Raw genomic sequence first — 21,350 nt, 5'->3', positions numbered from 1 at the left:
TGAGACCTTAGCTGGGTGCCATGATGTTGGGGAGGGTAATTCCTTTCTTTAACCTGTTTTCTCACCAGTAAAAGCAGAGATGGGGCATTTGCTTTTCAGTCTTGCTTTTAACTCTAATCCCTAGCAAACTGCATTCAGAAGCAAACTCGACAGTAGGTGGGGGGACCCTTGATGTGTGGGAGGTGGAGAAAAGGTTGAGGACAGACCACCACTACTAGGTGCTGTGTGAGGGCCAGTTGGAGATGGCACAGACTAGTTGTCAAATTGGGCCCAGTGTTAGTGCCCTGGCTTTCTGGGCCTGGTGAGGAGTGTTAATGTCACAATCTCATCTGCAAGCCTGAAGAACTCATAACGAAACCCAGTCAAAGTCCACTTGTCGGAGTTTCACTTTTCTGAGGATTACAGCCAGTAGGAGGTGAACACGCTATTCTTTTTGGAATCTCATGTTCAGGGTGGGCCTCCAGGACTAGGTTTGTGCTAGTTTAGGTGACACAGCACAGTCTCCCTTCACCCAAAGCCAGGGGTCACTGGGGGCTACCTCCACACCATCTGGCTGTCTCTCAGTTCTCACGCCAGTCAGCACCCTCAGGACCCTGACCTGCTTTTGGACACCTTCTGCATGGATGAAGGGTACACCTGAGACCCACTGAGAAGACCCAGCAGCTTCTGGTTTCATCCTGAAGGAGAGAAGAGACACGTGAGTGGCTTGATGAGTCCCTGGCAGCTGATGACCATGGGAAATTGGGGAAGTCGACTAAGATGAGGAAGTGGAGCATGTGGACAGTCAGCCCCCACAGGAAACTCTGCTACTTGCCATTATACCTTCCAACTTTCATCAGATACTTGTACCCCACTCCATGTTTTTCAAAGTCTGCCATAGCTTATGTGATCCTTATAGTATTGCTGTGCAGTGGGAGGGGTGAGGGCACTAGATTACAACTCAGAAAAGTAGGCTCATGTTATTCATTTGTCATGCATGTTGTTGTGCTTGTGTCTCTGGGCCTCACTTGTGTGTCATGTGGTGATGATACAGCTGAGAAAATGTTAGGGATGAGAGGAGGGAAAGGAGAGTTTCAAGAAAATAAAAGGAGATTCTCAGGTCACAGAAGTAAACACAAAGTCACCTGTCTTCCAGAATTCTTATTTTACTTTGCTTTCTCTCTATAAAAATGTGTTAACATATAATCAATTATATCTATTTTAAAAATTAATACAGATATATAAACTTCAAACTTTGTGAACTTAATAAATTTATTCTCACCAGGTTATTACTGTGGTCACTTGGCATTTTGAGTATTTAACATTTGAGGTTTTTTACTGGAAAAAAAACCCACCTCTAATGACCCATGACATATAGTAATTTGTAAGTTTATTTGGTAGTAATTGTAACAGTGACCTTGGAATTCAGAATTGTTATTCACCTCAACACATGCTACCACTTATCACTCACCATTCCATCTTAACATTAGACTTTATCCAGAAAATTAAATGAAACATGGGTTTTTGAACATTCGATGATATATATACATATTAGATCACATTTCTTGACAATACCCAACTTTACCATATTCTGATTCTCAGCCTATATTCAAATAGTAAAATAGAGATGTCAAAAGCCTTGTAATGAAAATGTTTTAATTTAAAGTTTGCAGTGTAAGTCCAGTTGTTTATTTACAAAAAATCTGCCAAAAGTTTTCATCATAGATTTATGATCTATGGCAGTGTTATTCCTTGGCATTATTGACACTTTGGGCTGGATAATTCTTTGATCTAAGGGCTTTTCTGTGAATTGTAGGATATTTAGCAGCACACTGAATGCCCTCTTACCCCAGTTATGACCACCAAAAACTTCTGCAGAAATTGCTAAAGATCCTCCAAGGGCAAGACTATCAATTTTCCCATTCAGAACCCTAGTCGAAGGCAGTTATTCCCCCCCGTTTACGCTTGCTCATGAATTTGTCTCTGAGCACCAATGAAGGTTAAGATGCATTTTCACAACTTTCTTCAAATGCTTTGTTAATTTGAGCAATTTTTTTTCCAAGTTACATTTGTAAGTTTCCCCCTGTTTTAACTTGAAAGACCTAAAGGAACACATTTATCTATAAACCAGTTTGTAGCAAATGTGCGTCCTTCTTAGTTCACACGACTGAGTAGTGGTGCTTGGGATGAAGTTTGCAGGCTTTATTTGCTCTTACCTGGTGGAACGAAAGGTTTCTGCTTTTCACAAGAGGAGGCATTGGCAATCCCCTTCATTTGGAGGGGAAGTGACTGATATGTATCCAGTGGTGAGCTACAGGCTGTCTATGCTGTCTCCTAACGCTCAGTCCTATTTTCATATTGATATTTGTGGGTTTTTAAAAATATTTTATTTATTTATTCATAGAGACAGAGAGAGAGAGAGAGAGAGAGAGAGAGGCAGAGACACAGGCAGAGGGAGAAGCAGGTTCCATGCAGGGAGCCCGACATGGGACTCGATCCTGGGTCCCCACGATCACACCCTGGGCTGCAGGTGGCGCTAAACCGCTGCACCACCTGGGCTGCCCTCATAATGATATTTGAACGGCCTTTGAGATCTAGGTGTTGTGACTGGGCTTGTATCAGTTTCCCTAGAGCTATTTTAGATGAAAACATGCATTTTAAAAACAGTTATAAATAATCTCTTGAATCACTTGGTTTATACTCTATTTCAGTGACTGTTGCTTTTCCCCTGCCCTCTGGAATCTTACTGGCATTAGCTTCTGGGGAAAGAGAAGCAATCATCAGCTCATGAACAAGTCCTTCTAGTTGGTGAGAGACAGTAAGATCCTCGACACTCAGATGGATTGAGTCTTAGGCTTCTTTCACTCTGCATTTCTCAGTTTTCGAAATTAAAGCTGGCATGTGATTTTTGTCCTGGTAGTCTTAAAACTTTTTAGCTGTGTGGAAATATTTTTATAATGCTGATGTAATGAACATGTTGGGTTTGCCAATCTCTGCAGTTGGGCTATTTCTTTTACTCATTCCTATGTGTTTCAAGACGACACTGAAAGGCCATTGAGGGTGGTCTCCTTGGAGGTATCTTACTGTAGTACCATTTCCATCACTCTTTCTTTCCCTTTCCAAGGTGAACCCCAGACCTTGGCCTCTCCCAAGGCACTAGCGATGGCTTCCTGGCGGAAGAGTGAGGATGCAGAGCCTTCTTGCTCTTTCCTGTACATCTAGGAGAGGGTAGTGATGAAGAACTTTGCAGGAGGGGCTGGGAGGAGGGCAAGAAAAAATATCTGAATCCTACCCTATAATTTCTGCCTGCTCAGAATAAATGGACCTTAGAAAGTTTTTAAAAACAAATAAATATTGTTGTCACTTTAACTCAGGAGGGCTTTTCATTTCAATCAGAAATCTTCCCTCAGGCCTAAAAAATAGTTTAAAGAGGCCTAAAAAATAGTTTAAAGTACAACACACTAAGTAAGTACTTAGTGTACTTCACAGCGCTTACTAAGTAAGCAGTCAGAAATGATCCGTAACCATAGAGAAATTGAACCAAATCCATTCCTTGTTTGACTGTGGAGGCGCTGATGTTGTTGATTCCTCATTGTGGTTATGTAGCTGTTGAAAACCACAAAGTGAGCTTGCTCCATTATAGCCTCATTTGGGTGTACTCATATTTTTCTCTTGTGTTTTTTGCAGGGAGAATGGTGGATTTTCCAGGATACAGTCTGTCAGGTGCAGTTGCCTCTTTCTTCCTTGTGCTGCTCACCATGAGACAGCCAGGTAGAATGCCGGTCTTCTCTTTACTGTATACCCCGATGCCCCAGCAATACAGTCCACATGCAGAGTTCCAGATCAAAAGGGATAGGACAATATTGGACTGAGTGTCCAAGAACCAAAGCATCTGTGTTCCAGAGGGTCCTCAACTTCCAGCTGTGTTACCTTTGAAAAGTTACTTGAGTGCCTTCTGCCTTAGTTTCCTCATCTTTGCAATAAGAATAACAACATACCTATGTCTTATAGGCTAGGACAGGCCTTTAGAATTAAATGAGGCTGCACATGAAGTAGTATTTAGAACACATTAAGTTATTCATCTATTTTTCTGTCTCCATGCAGGACAGCACTTTGGGAACAAGAAAAATGGCTGCTTCTTACCATCAATTAAGCAGCATAAAAATACTTGGAAACAAGAAATTAGAAATTTCCATTTCTTGGAAATCTCACTGGCTGAATTGTACCTTATAAAAAGATTATGAAAATTCAGTGTCAGAGGGAAATATCAGAGTCCCCAGAAAAGTACAGCAAAGCAGAAGTGGAAAAAACAGTGGACAGGGGACCAGAAGCGCAGGCTCCAGACTGAGGGCTGCCAGAAGCTATGTAATGTGGCAGGAGGCTGTCCAGCCCTCTGTATAAATCAATTTCCTAACCTGTAAAAGAAGTTAATCAGATGGATTAGCTTCAGATTTAGCTTCGTATTTAGATTCTATAAATGAAGAATGCAAGCGGGCCTCCCGTAAGTTCTATACTGAGCTGTTGACCAACATCAGTTTGATATTATCAGCAAGGGAGCAAGTTGAAGTTCCTTCTTGGGATGATTGGATGTGGCAGAGCAAGTGCAAGTGGCCCTGGAGCATTTTAGGAAGAGAAAGAATATAATATATATGACTTATGAGATTATTAAACATCATAACACCTGGATTATTAAATATCCTTTCGATTTGCAGATAATGACAAAAAGGTCAAACATGACCAAAAATTTTATTAAAAGGCACAGATTCTCTAGACAAAATGCTGTCTTTAATCCATCACAAAAAAATCTTCGCAAAAACAGCATTGTACATATAAAGCTCCAGTAACTGGAGTCTTGCCTGTTCCAGACCAAAAATCTTTTTGGGTTTTATACCTTATCTTATTTTATTCAAATACCAGTCTGATCACACATGGTCCAAGAACACTCAAATAATAAGCCACATAGAAAGAGATGTTAAAGATTGGTCTTCAAACATTATAGCCAATGATGCCACACCTGCCTATGATCTCACTGACATAAAACCACATCCACACCTCGGTGGCCACCAAACCATTCAGCAGAGCTTCCTTAACTGTGAGCTGTTTGAAGCTACCAGTTTGAGCACTCTTGACTATTTTTTTCAAGCTCTGAATAGCTGTAGGGATCTCAGCAGGGGTTGGAGGAACCAGCTCAACCCTGGCATAGTGCCAAAATGTGGCCAATCGAGGCTTCGAGTAAGTCACAGCAGCATTCACCAGCACCGGAGGCTTCTCAGCGAGGTTACGGGATGAACTGGGCCATGATTCCAGGATGGAAGTTCTGTCGCCCCGGACCCAAAAATCTTTTTAAGTTAAAAAATAATCCCAGTTTCTTAACTAGAACTTTACTCCTGAAAAGCTGAAAAATCGAACAAATTTATTTTAGGAAAAATGATTATGAAATCAGTCACTAACAATATAAAGTGAAATCATTAATTATAAAATAAATTACTATAAAATATAAAACACGAACAAAGTTCTCAATGTAAAAAAATCAATTTACACATTAACTTCTTTGAAAATAAAAACAACCCAGAGATGGTGGCTTTGGTACCTTAAAGATGAAGAAATTGAGATTCCAAATCTCAGACCTCACTGAAAATAATGGGTTTGTCCCCCCAAATCACACAGCTGGTGACAGATTTAGCACTAACACTCAAATTTTTGAACTGCATGCTATTTTCAGCACACGAAATTGTCTTTTTAACAGCCAAATGTGCAAAGCATTGTGCTAGATTTCTCTAAATCACTGAAAATAAAGCCCTCCCTCCTCCAGATGCCTCCATTTTGATAGATTGGACATCCCAAAGCAAGCATATTAATCTTCCAATTGGCATTTTCTGGTACCTCTTTTTCACTCTGTTTTGTAGAAAACTGGAGAGTGATTGGTCCTACACATCCTATCCTGGCCAGGATTGGGGAAGATGCCCTACTAACCTGTCAGCTCCTCCCCAAGAGGACCGCAATGCACATGAAGGTGACCTGGTACCGCTCAGAGCCCAGCACACCTGTGTTTGCACACTGGGATGGAGCTGATGTGACCGAGATGCAGATGGAGGAGTACAGAGGCCGGGTAGAGGTGATAAAGGATGGCATTCTTGAGGGAAAAGTGACTCTGAAGATAAACAATATCCAGCCATCCGATAATGGGGAATACTGGTGCTGTATCCAAGAGAATAACTATTGTCAAGAAACAAGCTTGCAGCTTAAAGTTACAGGTGAATATCTTGGAAAAGACATAGAGTCTTGGAGGGAGAAGTATATTAATTTATGGTAAGCTTATGGCAATGAACTGAAAAATAAGTTGAAAAATTCCCTTTCAATCCTCCAGGTAATTCCTAATGACCAGTCCTCTGTCCTGATTCCTTTGAAGGCAAGTGATTCTGAAGTCTTCAAAGCAAGCTCACTTATAAACAATCTTCTCGAATTTAACTTACACAGTATTGACTATTCTGACTATTCTTGACCACTAATTGCAATCCATGACATCTGGTCATTAGCAATTTTACTGAGGCACAAATTTGTGCTGTATCAGGCTGGTGTGTTAGGGCAGGTCAATCATAGAGTGAGTGAGTCTAGCTAACTGCCCAGCAACCATATCTCAATGGAATGCATTGTTATCTACCCACCCTCCAATATGCAGTAACTAAATGGGAAAATTGTCTTTCTTTGTGGAATGCTCCCGGTTAGAAAGCTAATGCTGGGAACAAAGAGGTTAAGAACTTTATGTTTTTATTGAGATGCAATTGGACATCCCCACTGTGAATGACGGGCTTTCGTCTGATGTTTTTGTATTAGCAAAGTGGGAAACAGTTAAGAAAAAGGGGATGACTTACAAAACTATTTGTCCTAGGGGAAAAACACGTATCTGAAAAGTAAATAATTATATGGCAAGAATAATTCCCTGGCAAGAATAATTCCCCCACATGCTAAAGAGAAAAACAGGCAAATCTATTTATCTTCTCAGGGAAATAGTTCTCTAGAGATATTACCATCTCTGACTCAGACTAAGGCTGCTTCCTAACACCATTTTTTCTTAACACCCATGATTATTATTGTTATGTTCTAGGTGATTGAAGATGGATGGAAGAATCTATGTATTTCTGAGGTGTGGAGAGAGGAAAGCAGCTGTTCACTATCAGGAACCTTTGAAAATAAACCACACATTTTCTAAGGCTGTAGATGAAGGGAGTGAGTCTCTTTCCCTCAGCAAGTGATAGAGTTATCATCTATGGGAAATATAGTCCCTTTGTTTGGGTTTGAGAGCGATTTTGAATAAGGAAAGAATTTCATGATTACATAAAACTAGGATTTCTCAAGAACATTTTCCCATTGATTGTAAGGAATACTTAGAAACCAAGGCTCCTCAAGGGCATCTACATGCCCAGGTTATCTGCTTGCTCCCTAAGATCACAACCACCAACAGAAAAAAGTGAAGAGTAATCCCCATTGAGATGATTTCTAGCTTTATAGTAAACATTCTAATTAATCAGAGTCAAGATATCATCTAAAATGCCACACAGAGTTTGTAGCATGGGAAAGTTCAATGAATAAATTTATAACACATCTTTGTTGGCAGTTCTAGTGACATAAGCAAAATGTCATTATGTCCCTTTCTCTTATTCTCCTCCTGTCTGGATCTGAAGAAAAATACTGCTCATATGCTAAAGTTTAAAGATCCAGAATGGGGAACAAGCAAAGTGTATATGAAATCCAATTTGAATGGGAAGAAGACTTTTGGATGACTTGTTCCCTGGACCCATGAACTCCTACCCTCTCCCTATGAGCGATTTTACTGGGATCTTGGTTTCCGTGATTTGTGCTTCCATGGTCTCCAGGCCTCAGGGCTGTGTCTTTCCTATACAGGTCTGGGGTCTGCCCCTTACATCCACATGGAGGCACCTGTTGAAAGTAGAATCCAACTTGTGTGCACTGCAAAAGGCTGGTTCCCAGAACCTCAGGTTTATTGGGAAGATATCACAGGAGAGAAGTTGCTGGCTGCTTCTGAGCATTTAATCCAATATGAAAATGGCCTGTTCTATGTGGAAGCCACTCTTGTGGTCAGGAATGACTCTGTGGAGAATGTGTCCTGTCTCATCCACAACCCCATCCTCAATAAGAAGAAGAGCTCAGTCATCTCCATTCCAGGTCAGAGCTCTGTCTCTAGGACCAGTGTATTCAGATTAGCAGGAAAGTCTCAAAGGACAGTTCCATAGCACCTAATATGTTTTTATCAAGGAAAATATCTAAAATTTAGTAATATGTATTAAAAAGTATAAACTATTTATGACTGGAAATATATACTATATTTTTATTAAATAGTGATTATTAATTTGTTTAGTTATTTTCAAATTCCACCTTTTCTTCTTTCTGAATTAATTTTCTTTACTCACATATACATTACATGATAAAGAGAATAAAACTATATTCTTTCAATCAAAATGCTTTCCTGTACCACATTGTGCCAATTACTTTTAAGAACCTGTCATGTGAAGATAATCAGAGATGGAGACAGCTATTAAATAATAGTATCTTACTTATAGCCTCATTTATAAATAGCAATAAAACAACAGTTAAAAAGGCACAATACAATAGTGGAGTGTTAAGTATCTTATGTGACTATAAATTATAGCATTGATGAAACATGCTATTTTAAATGATTTTAATGGTTGAAAAAATCCTCATGACGGACTATTTATATAAAGATTACATCTATCTATTACCTATCTACCCACCTATGTATCTATCTATAAACATTTCCAATCACATAAGGAATAGTGGCTTTAAATAACTTAAAACTGCACTAAGACTTTTGGTATATCTTCTATATTTAGATATAGAGATTTAGTTATTCTTACTTATATAAATGGATATATTAAATAATTTAAAGAAAACATCACATGTGAATGTTAAAAGCAGCTGAATATATATTATATAAATGCTTTATATATGTTTTATCTTTCAATTTGGAATTATAGGTGATAATTACCTATGTCCATATATTTTTATAGCTTTTATGCACTTATAAGAATATGTATCAGTTTGACAAGATATTAAATATCAATATGTTCAATATCAGCAGAAATAAACTATGGTGGGGTAATAGAACTGAGAGGCTTTTATTGGAAATAAAAGGAAAAACAGCTGGATCACTAGGTGATCCATGGGAAGGAATATTTTTCTGTGTTTAATTTCTTCTTTATGGGGGCACCTGGGTGGCTCAGTGATTGAGCCTCTGCTGTTGGCTCAGGTCGTGATCCTGGGGTCCTGGGATTGATTCTTGTATCGGGCTGCCCACAGGGAGCCTGCTTCTCCCTCTGCCTGTCTCTGCCTCTGTGTCTCTCATGAATAAATAAATAAAATCTTAAAAAAATTTTTTTATGAACTGAGCTTATCAATAAAATTTAGAACTTTTTTTCTTTTTAAATATTTTCTCTCCTTTCCCTTAGATCAAATTCCTTAATATATTATTCTTGTTTTTTTTTTCCAGAGAAATTCCAGAATGAGCTAGGTAAGTAGATATTGGATGTGCTAGTATAGAGGAGACCCTGCTTGCCCCAAAGGGAAGCAATAACCTCAGACAAAGCCAGTGGGAGCTACCATGACAACTCGTGATCCAGAAGAGAAACTGAGGCATGACTTTACCAAGTCAAGTTCAGTTAGTATCAGAGGGGATTGACAAAACACAGGCCTCCACAGGCTCCCTCAGGTACCTTTGCACTTCATGACTAAGTGTTCACGGGGACCCCAGTAAGCCTCAGATGGACACCTATAAAGGGCACAGACATAATCATTGCTTTATTTGGCTGGAGGAAAGGGTGCTACCTGTGTGTGTAAGGGATGGTATAGAACAGACTGTGGGACTCTGGGAACCCTTTTAAAATCTTTCTAGTGTGAAGGCAGTGTCATCATGGTAACTAGAGTTCCCCACCTGTCACCTCAACCCTCTGGCCCTGCTGTGGTTTCTGCACACCCCAGTGGATCCAAACCTCATCACTACTGGGAGGGAGCCATAACTTTCCCAGATGTAGCCTGGAACACTGCCTGAGGCAATCAATCATTTTCCTGTTTTTCTTTTTCTTTCTTCACTTAACAGTTGGACTGCAGTATTACTTTACTGTACCTAAGGTAAAGATAAGTGGTTTAAAAAGTAACCAACTGATATCTGAGCCTCTTTCAGTTTCTCCTTTGCCTCCTTACCACTTCCTCCTTTCTGTGACCTCTTCTCCCAGCCCATGATAACCAGCCTGTTTCCTGCCCAGATACATATGACCTTGTATCACTTGTTTTCCACTAATCTCCTGCTCTCCCTCCACTCACTGGTTACAGAAATGTGTGTGTGCGCATATACCTATGTGCACATTAGGTGAGCTTGAGCATACTCTTCAGCCCAAGTAGGAAGTTTTGAGGAAAATCAGGATGGCAAACACACCCCAATCTCTGCCAGAGTTCTAGTGTGACACTTTCGACCTCATTAGGCCATAAAGATAAAGAGAAGGGCCTCAGGAGGGTCAAAGGTAATTCCACAATCCATGGACAGCTGCACCCTGGTAAGCTGTACCTTCCAAGTCAGATCCCCTGTTGCCTGGGCAGCATCTGCTTATAATAAGACAGAAACCTTGACCAGAAGAACTTGTTAGTTACAGACCAGAATGTCGAGCCAGTGTTTGGGGCAGGTGGACACATGGCTCTGTCCCTCAGGAAGACTTTAGGTGAAGAGTCACTCTGAGTTATTTGAACCAATTTGACAGGTCCATTGGAGACCCAGCATGCTAAGTACAATCTGATGTTGTGTTGTTCCTAGTGGTGCTGACCTTCTGGGACCACAGTAAAACATGATGAAAATATGGAGCTCCCCCTGGCTCCCTGTTGGGTGGGGGATACAGGGCTGCGCCCTCAGGAGCTTTGAGTGCTGTTGATTGAGGACACCAGGAGCTTCACAGATACCACTGTGTTAATCCATGAATTAGAACTCAAACACAAGGTCCCACTGCAGGTGGCTGCTGGCAGACTAAGCTTGCTGTAGAAGTCCCACTATGGCAAATAATCTCTTTTTAAATTTAAATTTTAATTAGTTAACATACAGTGCAATATTGATTTCTGGAGTAGAATTCAGTGATTCATCACTTATATCCAACACCCAGTGCTCATCACAAAAAATGCCTTCCTACATACCTATCACTCACCTATCCCATCCCCCACTCATCTCTATCAAATAATCTTATTATAAAAATAATGACTAATTTAAAAATATTAATTATATGCCTGGTGTGATGCTAAATGCTTTTCAGAGATTATTTCTTTTTCTAACAATAATTATTTTTTAATTTTTTTGTTTTTATTTTCTTAATTTAAATTCAGTTTGCCAAAATATAACATCCAGTGCTCATCTCATCATGTGTCCCTCCTTCATGCCCATCACCTAGCTACCTCATCTTGCCACCCACCGCCCCTTCAGCAAACCTCAGTTTGTTTCTCAGAGTTAAGAGTCTCTCATGGTTCATTCATGGTTCATCTTCTTTTCTAAGTTTTCCCCACTTAGTTTCCCTCCTTTCCCTTATAGTCCCTTTCACTATTTCTTATATTACATGTGTGAGTGAAACCATATGATAATTGTCTTTCTCCAATTAACTTATGTCACTCAACATTATATTCTCCAGTTCCATCTACGTCAAAGCAAATGGTAAGTGTTCATCCCTTCTGATGCCTGAGTAATATTCCATAGTGTGTGTGTGTGTGTGTGTGTGTGTGTGTATCACATCTTCTTTATCCATTCATCTGTCGAAGGGCATTATGGCTCCTTCCACGGTTAGGCTATTGTGGACATTACTGCTATGAACATTGGGGTGTAGATGTTCCAGAGTTTCACTACATCTATATCTTTGGAGTAAATACTCAGTAGCACAATTGCTGAGTCATAGAGTAGTTCTATTTTTAACTTCTTGAGGAACTTCCATGTTTAATTTAATCTCTGATGTAGTGTCAGGCTCTAAAACTCTGGATATGATATGATATGATATAATTAATATATTATATAATATAAAAATATAGCATATTGAGGAAATGAGAGCCATCTTAATTGAATATGCTGTTTGAAAGTGGATTATATGACATGATGATGAGATTATCAGGTTTCAAAGAATTGGTATATTATTCAGCAAACTGCACACTCCAGAAAGGATTTAATTTTCAGTGAATATTTCAGTAACATTCAGGGCACTTCAGTAACATACATTTAATACCCCCCAAATAAAACAAAACAATAAATGTGAGCACAAACTGTGTGGAAGGCTATGGATAAAAGTATCTAAAGAAGATTATTCAGAGCTTATCTCAAGGAGCTTGTATTCTAGTAGAATATCAATTTTTAGCAGATTGAGTTGCATGATTTTTTTCCTGTACCTTAAACTTTATTTTCTACTTGAATTCTGAAATAACAGAAGTTTCATATATCTATAATGCATCTACTTATATGGGTGATGGAGATTAGGAAATTGTCTATTTTACTAAGTAATTTACTGTAAAATATATGGAAGGAGAAATAGCAGCAGACTAATCCCTAGTTGAATTTTTTCTGAATCCTACTTTCATCTTCAGATTTTAATGGATACATTTGCAATGGAGATATTGTTTTATGTAAAATTGAAAGATAAAGCAAACAAAATGCTGGAAATAGTTGGGAGTCAAATTTTAGCTAGAATAGAAGGGAATAATCTGAAAATTAATATTGTGTAAGTTTTCTTTCTAAAGAAGTACCTAGCAGATTTTATCTAATTACATTTTCTCTTTGGTCATTGACTCCCATGTAACAATATACAAATTTATGCCCATATACCTATTAGAAATTATCATAACCTATGTGAAAGCATTTTTATCATTTGATAGATAAGGATGACTCTCAATTTAGAACAGAGAAAAACTAGCATGGCCAGAGACTGATGAACTGGAAGCGTAACATAGTTTGGGGTCCAGGAAAGACATCAGGGAAAATCTCCAATTTTCACAATGGGAGTATTAGACTTTTTATGTATTCATTATTGTTTTGTGTTTTGTATTTTGGCAACATCCCCAGTTCTTGCTCTTACAATGTTTCTCAAAATAATCTAAGCACATTGAACCTGGTGTATGTTGAGAGCTCCACATACGTGGGACTTCAGGGAACTAAAATATGGTAGTTGGGTCTGACTTATAAGGTATAAAAATCAAACCAGGGGAAGGTTTCTTCATATTTCATTACTAAAAATCCACCTGAAACTCATCATCATCCCTTCTCTTTATCAAGGCAATGGGATTGGATTCTGTGCCTTCACGTCTCATGGTCTGCATGCCTTCACTCACACTGTATAGTCACCCAAAAGTTTTATATAGATTATTTTGTTTAACTCAGAACAATCTTATGATTTTGATGGTAATATATTTATTTCACAGTTTAAGAAATTGAGGTATACACAGATTGAGAAGTAGTTTAAGGTGGTCGTACAGATATGAAGTGATAAAATGTTAATTTTATTCTAGGAGTATTAACTGCAAAATTATTTTATTGGGTTGTAATCTGAATAAAATAGGTAGAGGCAGGTGTGGGTTCTATTAATAGTTCCTTTTTTCAGGGACAAGGTCTATCCTGATTCCCCTGAAACCTCCCTCTCTCTGCAAGATGACCTGGTGCCTCACAGCTCCCCGGGATGCCCATGAGTCTAAATCCCACTGGAGATGTTCTTACTGATGACACTATTTACTCCATGTTGTGTCTTTATTGTGTTTTGTCTATTGTATCTCATAGCTTCCTTAAAAGTGATTGGATCTTCCCAGCCCATCCTTGTCAGAGTGGGAGAAGACATACAATTAACCTGTTATCTGTCCCCTGAGACTAATGCACAAAGCATGGAGGTGAGGTGGATCCAATCACACCGTTATCCTGCTGTTTATGTGTATGCGGATGGGGAACATGTGACTGAAGAGCAGATGTCAGAATATAGAGGAAGGACAGTGTTGGTGAATGATGCCGCTGAGGAAGGGAGACTGACTCTGCAGATACACAATGCTACAGTGTCAGATGATGGGCAGTACCGGTGCCTTTTTGAAAAAGATGGTGTCTATCAGGAGGCCAGTTTCGATCTAAAGGTAGTAGGTAAGGATTCCAGATATTTTGGATTCAACCTCTCTTCCTACTGCTTTAACATGCTAGTTCTTGGAAATTTCCCCTGGCACTTGAAATTTTTGGAATGTCCATTCGCTTGTCAAATTTATATGCATAGGAACTGTAGTACATACTTAAAGTTCAGTACTTAATGGGCTTAAATGGGCCAGATTTAATTCTCTGGGTGTAGAACTTGTACACTCCCCCCAGATCTCTGTAAAATGACCATACAATTAGTGAAATTTGAGAATTTTACTCCCGAACTTTACACAGAACTCATTATTTCACAGGGTGTTCTTAAAATTCTGAACAATGAAAAAAAATTCTGGACAATGTATATAGTTACTAGGTAGAATAGTTATGTGAAGACTAGACTGCATTCACATACAAGCAAAAATAATAAGTATCAACAGAAGTGGCAGGATGGAAGAAGAAAGACAAAATTGCTCCCTGCATCATAATCCCCCCCGTTTATATTTGTGAATAAGAGTCGACTTTTCAAGGTTAGCAAATAAGACCAACATCTTGCATAATTGATTTGTTTCTCCCACTGATTTTGGGTCTCAATCATAAACATATTCATGAAATATCCAGAGGGGCACATGTTGAGAAGTTAAAAGGACTCTATCATTTTTTGCCGCTGGATGCACATATTTATAAAATCTGGATATTTGAGAATATTCTTTTACTCACTTTCTTTCATCCTATCCATGTGATTCATGTCTTGGTCAAAACTATTTTGTTTTCAGATACAGAAAAGAAAAGACTGGATTTAAAATTTATTGTTCCTCTGACTCTGAGGATGACTTTAGGAACACACGAAAAAATAAAAATAAAAATAAATGAGCATAACAAACCTAGAAACAACTCCAGCTAGTCTCATCCCTAAGTGGAGTTTAATTCCCCTATAAGCTTTGTTCTCTCAACCAAGCCTTTGAATCCCCCTCTTTCTTCTCAGTGAAGTTACTGACTATATAACCACTTATTAGACACTCTAGATTTTGTTCCTTGATCTCCACTCCGCAGGTCTGGGTTCTTCTCCACAGATCACCATAAAAGAACAAAAGGATGGAGAAATAGAGCTGATATGCAGTTCAGAAGGGTGGTTCCCAGAGCCCCATGTAAAGTGGAAGGACATGGAAGGAAAGATAATACCAGCATTTTCAGAGGTTATGACTGAAGGCAGCCATGGGCTATTCCATGTGGAGACATCTCTATTGGTCACGAATAGCTCTATTGTGAATGTAACTTGTACCATTAGCAACCCCCATCTTGACGAGGAGAAAATGGCAAATTTTTCTCTCTCAGGTTGGTGATTCCATGTGTTTCTCTCAACTTTGGGAAATATATATGAAGACAAACCCAAACTTATTTTATTGCTCTACTATTTTTAAATTTTTATTTTCTTCTCTCTGATAAAATCATCTGCTATCTCTTACAAAACTGATCATCAGGACACCTGGAGATCCTACTGACCTCCTTTGACTTGACTAAAGCCCTCAGGTTTTATTGTTGCACATACACTAACTTCTAAGAATTGACTCTATCATCACTGTAAGGATAAACTCTCTTCTTCTGATATGAAGCCAATATCACTTTGGGTTTTTTTTTCTTTATTGTGAATTGTCTTCAGGATTAGAAACTTGTTTTTCTTAATACCATCTTCATGCTTGTGGATTAAATAATTTTATCCTTTTGCTATTCTTGTCATTCCAGTGATGGTGGTGATATAATTGGAAAAGAGAAGGGAAAGAAATGTGTGTGTATTTGTATGTGTGTGTATTTCTTACAGGAGCAAAGGGTAAAGCTAGCATAAACCTGGTGTCTTTCCTCAGCTTTTGCAGAGTAGGGAGGGACAGATCAGCTTCCTTCTTGAGAGATCCACTTCTCACCCTCCTCTCTAACTGAGGAGCTGCTTAGATAAAAAGAACGATCTTGGAATTTTTCCAGTTTCATGACTTAATGGGATTCTGGGTTTTCCATTTTAGAGCCCATGATGAATTTTTCATGGAAGATAGTGCTTATTTTGGTATTACTTCTTGCTGCACTTGTGGGCCTGGTCAAGAGAAAAAGCTGTGAAAAAGGTAAGTTAGGTAAATAGTCAAGTATGGAGTACCTTTTGTAGGAGCAGCCTTGCTGTGCACTTTCCCTAACTTCTCTTTTCAGCAGTCACATAGGAGAGGAATTCAGTGAACATTCAACAATTAATGAAACATGAGAGTCCATGGCTTACGTTCAAGGAGGATCAGTGCTGAATGATATCAGAATTTACAGTGATAATAGAAGCAAAAGGATTAAAAGACAATAATTTGATCCCTCAGTTAACATTTCCAAGTTACCTAGTTAAGGGAGAAGAAAAAAATAGCATAGCCATCCATTCTTTAAAGGCTGAGAGTTGAGACTCGACTGAGATTCTGTTGGTATCAATATTTCACTAAGATCTTTAAAAATATGGTAACTTGCTTATTGAGGATTCTTGCTCTGTGGATGAAGAACTTCTATGTGTGATAGGTTGTTTTGTGTGCCCTATAAAGTTCCTTCACTTCAAATTTCTTATGTCACTGTAACTTTGGTTTGCTTGTTTGGATGTTGGTATCATGGAATATATTTAAAATACTCGCCACATTGGTTATTATCAGAATGGATTTTCTTTCTCTACAGCAAATATGACATTGTATCTAAATACCACTCACTCAGGACTGATCTTTTCTGAGGGATACAAGCATGTGACCCATGAACATTCATGTAGCCATACATCCTACAGAGATTTGACAGCTTGCTCAATGTGCCAGGCCAAGAATGGTTCATGTCAGGGAGATGGTACTGAGAAATAGAGGTTGGGGACAAGACTGTATGGGTCTCAGGCATTGCCAAGGACTATATAAGGAGGGAGGGAGTCATCCCTGTGTCATATGAGAATGTATTCAGACAATGAGTTGTTATAGAAACCAGTACTGGGCCATTACCTTTCCTCCATGCATCCTCTCCATAAAAATGGCTCTAAGAAGGGTCAAAATCTTCCTTGACTAGTCTCTGGACACTTTTCCTTTTATAACATGACCAACAAGTGTTCTGTATACACTTTTCTTTTCTGAAACTCTATACATCTTCATTTTTTGATCCTTAATGTAGGTTCTCCTGACAACTTTCCTACACCCAGAAGATTTTGCAACATCTCCAAGGGAAAAAAATAACCTTGGATTCTGGAAACAAAGCTTGTATTCCAAGTCCCAGTCTTCTTCTTTTACCAGCTGCTTGAATGGGCTCACACCATCATCCAGCTATCAAATCAAGATGCTTTAATGTTACTCTGGCTTCAAATCTGATCTAGAGACTGATCCCTTCAGAGAAATACCCTATCCCAAGCTCTCTGATAGCCTGCCACTAATCACAACCTGATATGGTTAGAAAATCCAATGGGAAATGTAATTAGGCCTAGACTGTTTGATAGGTTTCTTTATGAAGCTGACAATTTTCCAAGTGGGTATGAGGAAGTGAAAAATACAGGTAAAAAAGAGTAAAAGAAAATAAAGCTGAATAGAAGGAGGAAATCTGATCACTGAGATATAATCTTGAATATCATATGAAATGTAGAATTCCTATGCCAGATTTTTTCAGAAAGTGGAGACTTGGAGTGGAAATTTTTTTTAGAAATTATATTCCAAGACAAATACCATATTATTTTATTTATATGTGGACTATAAAAGCAAAACAAATGAATAAACAAACAAAAAGCAGAATCAGACTATAAATACAGAGAACAAATTGATGGTAGCCAGAAGGGATGGAGTAGGGGTGTGGGCAAAATGGGTGAAGGGGAGCAGGATGTACAGGCTTCTAGTTATGGAATGAATAAGCCACAAGAATAAAAGATACAGCTTAGGGAATATAGTCAATAATATTATAACAGTGTTATATGGTGACAGATGGTAGCTACACTTGTGAGCACTATATAATGTTTAGACTTGTCGAATTACTATGTTGTACACCTGAAACTAATGTAACATTGTGTGTTGACCTAAATAAAAAAAAATTAAGGAAAAAGAAATTCTAGTCCAAGAAGAAAATTAATTTCTTTTCATTGTATCTATATGAGATGATAGATGTTAACTAAATCTGTTGTGGTAATCAATTCACAATATTTGCAACTTGAGCCATCATGCAGCACACCTTAAATTTATATAGTGATATATGTCAATTATTTTGCAATAAAACTGGAAAAAAAGAGAAAATTTTGTATTGTGTATATGAAGATGCCAATTTTATTTTTAGAGCAAAAAAGTGCACAATTAAAATTAATAATTATAAAATAAATAAGCATAAGCAATAAATACAACACATAGTAAAAATATTTTAAAGCCATAATAAATTAAAGGAGAGAAACTGTAGAAGAAGAAAGAATATGGAAAAGAAAGACTTGGAAAAGTCTTGAAATCTTCTGAAGTGAGAATTAGGAATTCCTATTAATGACACTGCTGCTTTCTAGGAGGTAGCCATGATAGTCATTACTGTCCTTCGAAAATCACTCATCTATCACATCCTGTAGTGTCTCTTTTGGTTCACTGAATTTTTTTCCTATTTTTTAAACTCATATGTTTATGTTTGAAACTATATTCTCCTACGTTTCTTTGACTTAGTTTTAAATTTTTTCAGTAGTGAAATATATATAACATAAAACCCATCATTTTAAAGTATACAATTCAGTGGTATATATATCTTCACAATAGTGTGCAACCATCATCAACATCCAGTTCCAGGATATTACTCCAGAAGAAAACTCCAAACTATTAAGCAGTCACTACCCATTTTTCTCTTCTCCCCTGACCCTGGCAACCATTAATCTATTTTTTTGTCTCTATGAATTTACTTATACCAGTTATTTCATATAAATAGAACATAAAATATATGGATTTTCTGTGTCTGGCTTTTCTTTTAACTTAATATTTTTAAGGTTCATCCATGTTGTACCATGTACTGTACTTTATTCCTTTTTAAATTAACAATTTTTATTTTTTAGGAGCTGTTTTGGGTTTATTGAAAAATTTAGTGAAAAATCCAGAGCATTTCCATATCCCTCCTCTCTCTCCCCATAATTTCCTATTTACGCCTTGCCTTGGTATGGTACATTTATTCCAACAGATGAACCAATACTGATGCATTATTTTCAACTATAATCTCTATATAGGGTCCATATTAAGGTTCACTTTTTGTGTGTACATTCTGTGAGGTTTGACAAATGATTTACCACTTTTGGTACATTAATATACCCTTATATGTCCTTTATATTTTTGAAGTCAAATTTATTAGTAAATGTGTTGACTTTGCCTTAAAATATTTTTTTCTTAAAATATTTTTAATGTTATTCTATTTTGATTTAATGAACTAAAAATGTTTTATTTGATAAAATCTGAAGGTTAACTACCTCCCCTCTTTTTTGTCTTCCTTCATGATCAGTCTAACTTTTTGCATGTTAGTTTTATGTGCTTGTGTAGGCCCAATATGTAAATATATAGGTTTTCCCTAGGAAGGTCTCAAAAAAAATTCTGTTTATCACTAAAATCCTTTCACTATGTATTAAGAAATATGTTTTTCTTTAGCTCACCAAATAGGGGATTAATTTAATTTCTCAGTTCCAATGTCAATTAGAAAAACCTTGGAGGGGAGTGCCTGGGTGGCTCAGCGGTTTGGTGCCTGCCTTTGGCCCAGGGCGTGATCCTGGGGTCCCAGGATCGAGTCCCACATCAGGCTCCCTGCATGGAACCTGCTTGTCCCTCTGCCTATGTCTCTGCCTCTCTGTAAATAAATAAAATCATAAAACAAAGAAAAACCATGAGGAAGGAGAATGTTGGTGGCTTGATCAAGACACTCTAATCACTGATGCAGTCACTATGCCTGATGGATGAGTGACTGGATTGGCCCATCAAAGATCCAGCTCCCTGTCACTCCTAATGCATAGGGAGCTGGTTGCAGTCATGCAAAGCATGGTGACTCTCAGAAGAGATGTATAGATTGGATGCAGCTCAGTTTAAAGGAAAGGACTAGAGGAAGCCAGAGACCAAATTTGTTAACCTCTCTGCAGAACTTTTTCCTCATTGTTAGTAGACATTAAGTTCCTTTAGGGCAGTGATATTTTTGTGTGTGTGTATCATCACAAAGTAGAAGAGTGACATATATTAGTTGATCAATAAACATTTATGAAATAGAGGAATAGATTCATAAATAGGATATTTATTTAATATTTTATCTTTAGAATACCCTGTGCTGGACTGTAGAGATCAAATGCATAGCAAGGCATAATTCCTGCTCTAATATAGTTCTTTATTCTAGTAAAGTCTTTCTCTTTGTTTTTTGAATGTCTTATTATTACCTTATAGAGCTTACTCAGAATGGGATTGCCAGAGCAGTCCAGCAGTAAATATTTAATTAATGGAGTCAAGTGGTGAGTTCATGGTCACTACTTTGTCAGGAACTGTGGGCTACTTGGAGACTCTTCATTGCTTGTTGATTTACCCATCCTTAGAGATAAGGATATGATGGATGATGTTATCCCTGGTATTTCTACAACTATGATTCCAATATAACATCAACCTTAACATTTTATTTCATTGCCCACCTCTAGCTTTTGATCTCCAGTCTCGAAGCTTAGAAGAACAAAATCCATTAAAATGAATGGAGGAGCAAGGGCACCTGGCTGGCTCAGTTGGAGAAGCCTGGGACTCTTGATCTCTGAGTCTTGACTTCAGGCCCACAGTGGGCATAGAGCTTACTTAACAACAACAACAACATTTGAGAGTCAAGGAGCCGCCCCCAGGTCACCTGATCGTCAGTCTGCCTGATCAGTGTCTGCCACCATGGCACCATGGGAGTGCAGGTGAGACCATCTCCCCAGAGTTGGGCTCACCTTCCCCAAGCACAGTCAGACCTACATGGTGCATTACCTGAGGATATTTGAAGATGGAAAGAAATTTGATTCTTCCAAGAACAGAAACAAGCTCTTTAGGTTTATGTTAGGCAGCAGGATGTGATCTGAGGCTGGGAAGAAGTGGTTACCCACGTGAGTGTGGGTCAGAGAGCCAAACTGACTATATCCCCAGACTACATCTATGTGTGATGCCACCAAGAACCCAGTCATCATCCCACCAAATGCCACTCTCCTCTTTGACGTAGAGCTTCTGAAACTGGAATGACAAGAATGGCC

General features: G+C 38.2%; 2 protein-coding genes and 1 pseudogene across 4 annotated transcripts; 2 read left to right on the top strand and 1 right to left on the bottom strand.

Moving 5' to 3' along the window:
- Positions 1–264: 264 nt before the first annotated feature.
- BTNL2 (butyrophilin like 2) lies at positions 265–21,346 on the top strand. Of its 3 annotated transcripts, XM_049091986.1 has the most exons (10): positions 268–697; positions 2,691–2,787; positions 3,667–3,750; positions 5,886–6,233; positions 7,882–8,163; positions 9,506–9,526; positions 13,796–14,143; positions 15,179–15,460; positions 16,141–16,236; positions 17,285–18,539. In XM_049091986.1, the coding sequence occupies exons 3-10, from the start codon at positions 3,672–3,674 to the stop codon at positions 17,344–17,346; spliced, it is 1,518 nt and encodes a 505-aa protein (XP_048947943.1). In that variant the 5' UTR covers positions 268–697; positions 2,691–2,787; positions 3,667–3,671; the 3' UTR covers positions 17,347–18,539. The 3 variants fall into 3 exon arrangements, with proteins under 3 accessions (XP_025274139.3, XP_048947943.1, XP_048947942.1); XM_025418354.3 differs by lacking the exons at positions 2,691–2,787; positions 17,285–18,539 and adding an exon at positions 20,772–21,346 and having other exon boundaries at positions 265–697; XM_049091985.1 differs by lacking the exon at positions 2,691–2,787 and having other exon boundaries at positions 269–697.
- LOC112641231 (ATP synthase subunit g, mitochondrial-like) lies at positions 4,966–5,690 on the bottom strand. The gene is made up of 2 exons (XM_049092485.1): positions 5,612–5,690; positions 4,966–5,318 (listed from the first exon to the last, which is right to left on the bottom strand). Exons 1-2 carry the CDS (start codon positions 5,688–5,690, stop codon positions 4,966–4,968), a joined length of 432 nt encoding a protein of 143 aa, XP_048948442.1.
- LOC112641370 (peptidyl-prolyl cis-trans isomerase FKBP1A-like) lies at positions 21,012–21,339 on the top strand (annotated as a pseudogene).
- Positions 21,347–21,350: the final 4 nt, after the last annotated feature.

The sequence above is a fragment of the Canis lupus genome, chromosome 12 (assembly GCF_003254725.2).
Source record: "Canis lupus dingo isolate Sandy chromosome 12, ASM325472v2, whole genome shotgun sequence".
Classification (NCBI taxonomy): domain Eukaryota; kingdom Metazoa; phylum Chordata; class Mammalia; order Carnivora; family Canidae; genus Canis; species Canis lupus.
This window is presented reverse-complemented; position numbering and strand designations above follow the sequence as displayed.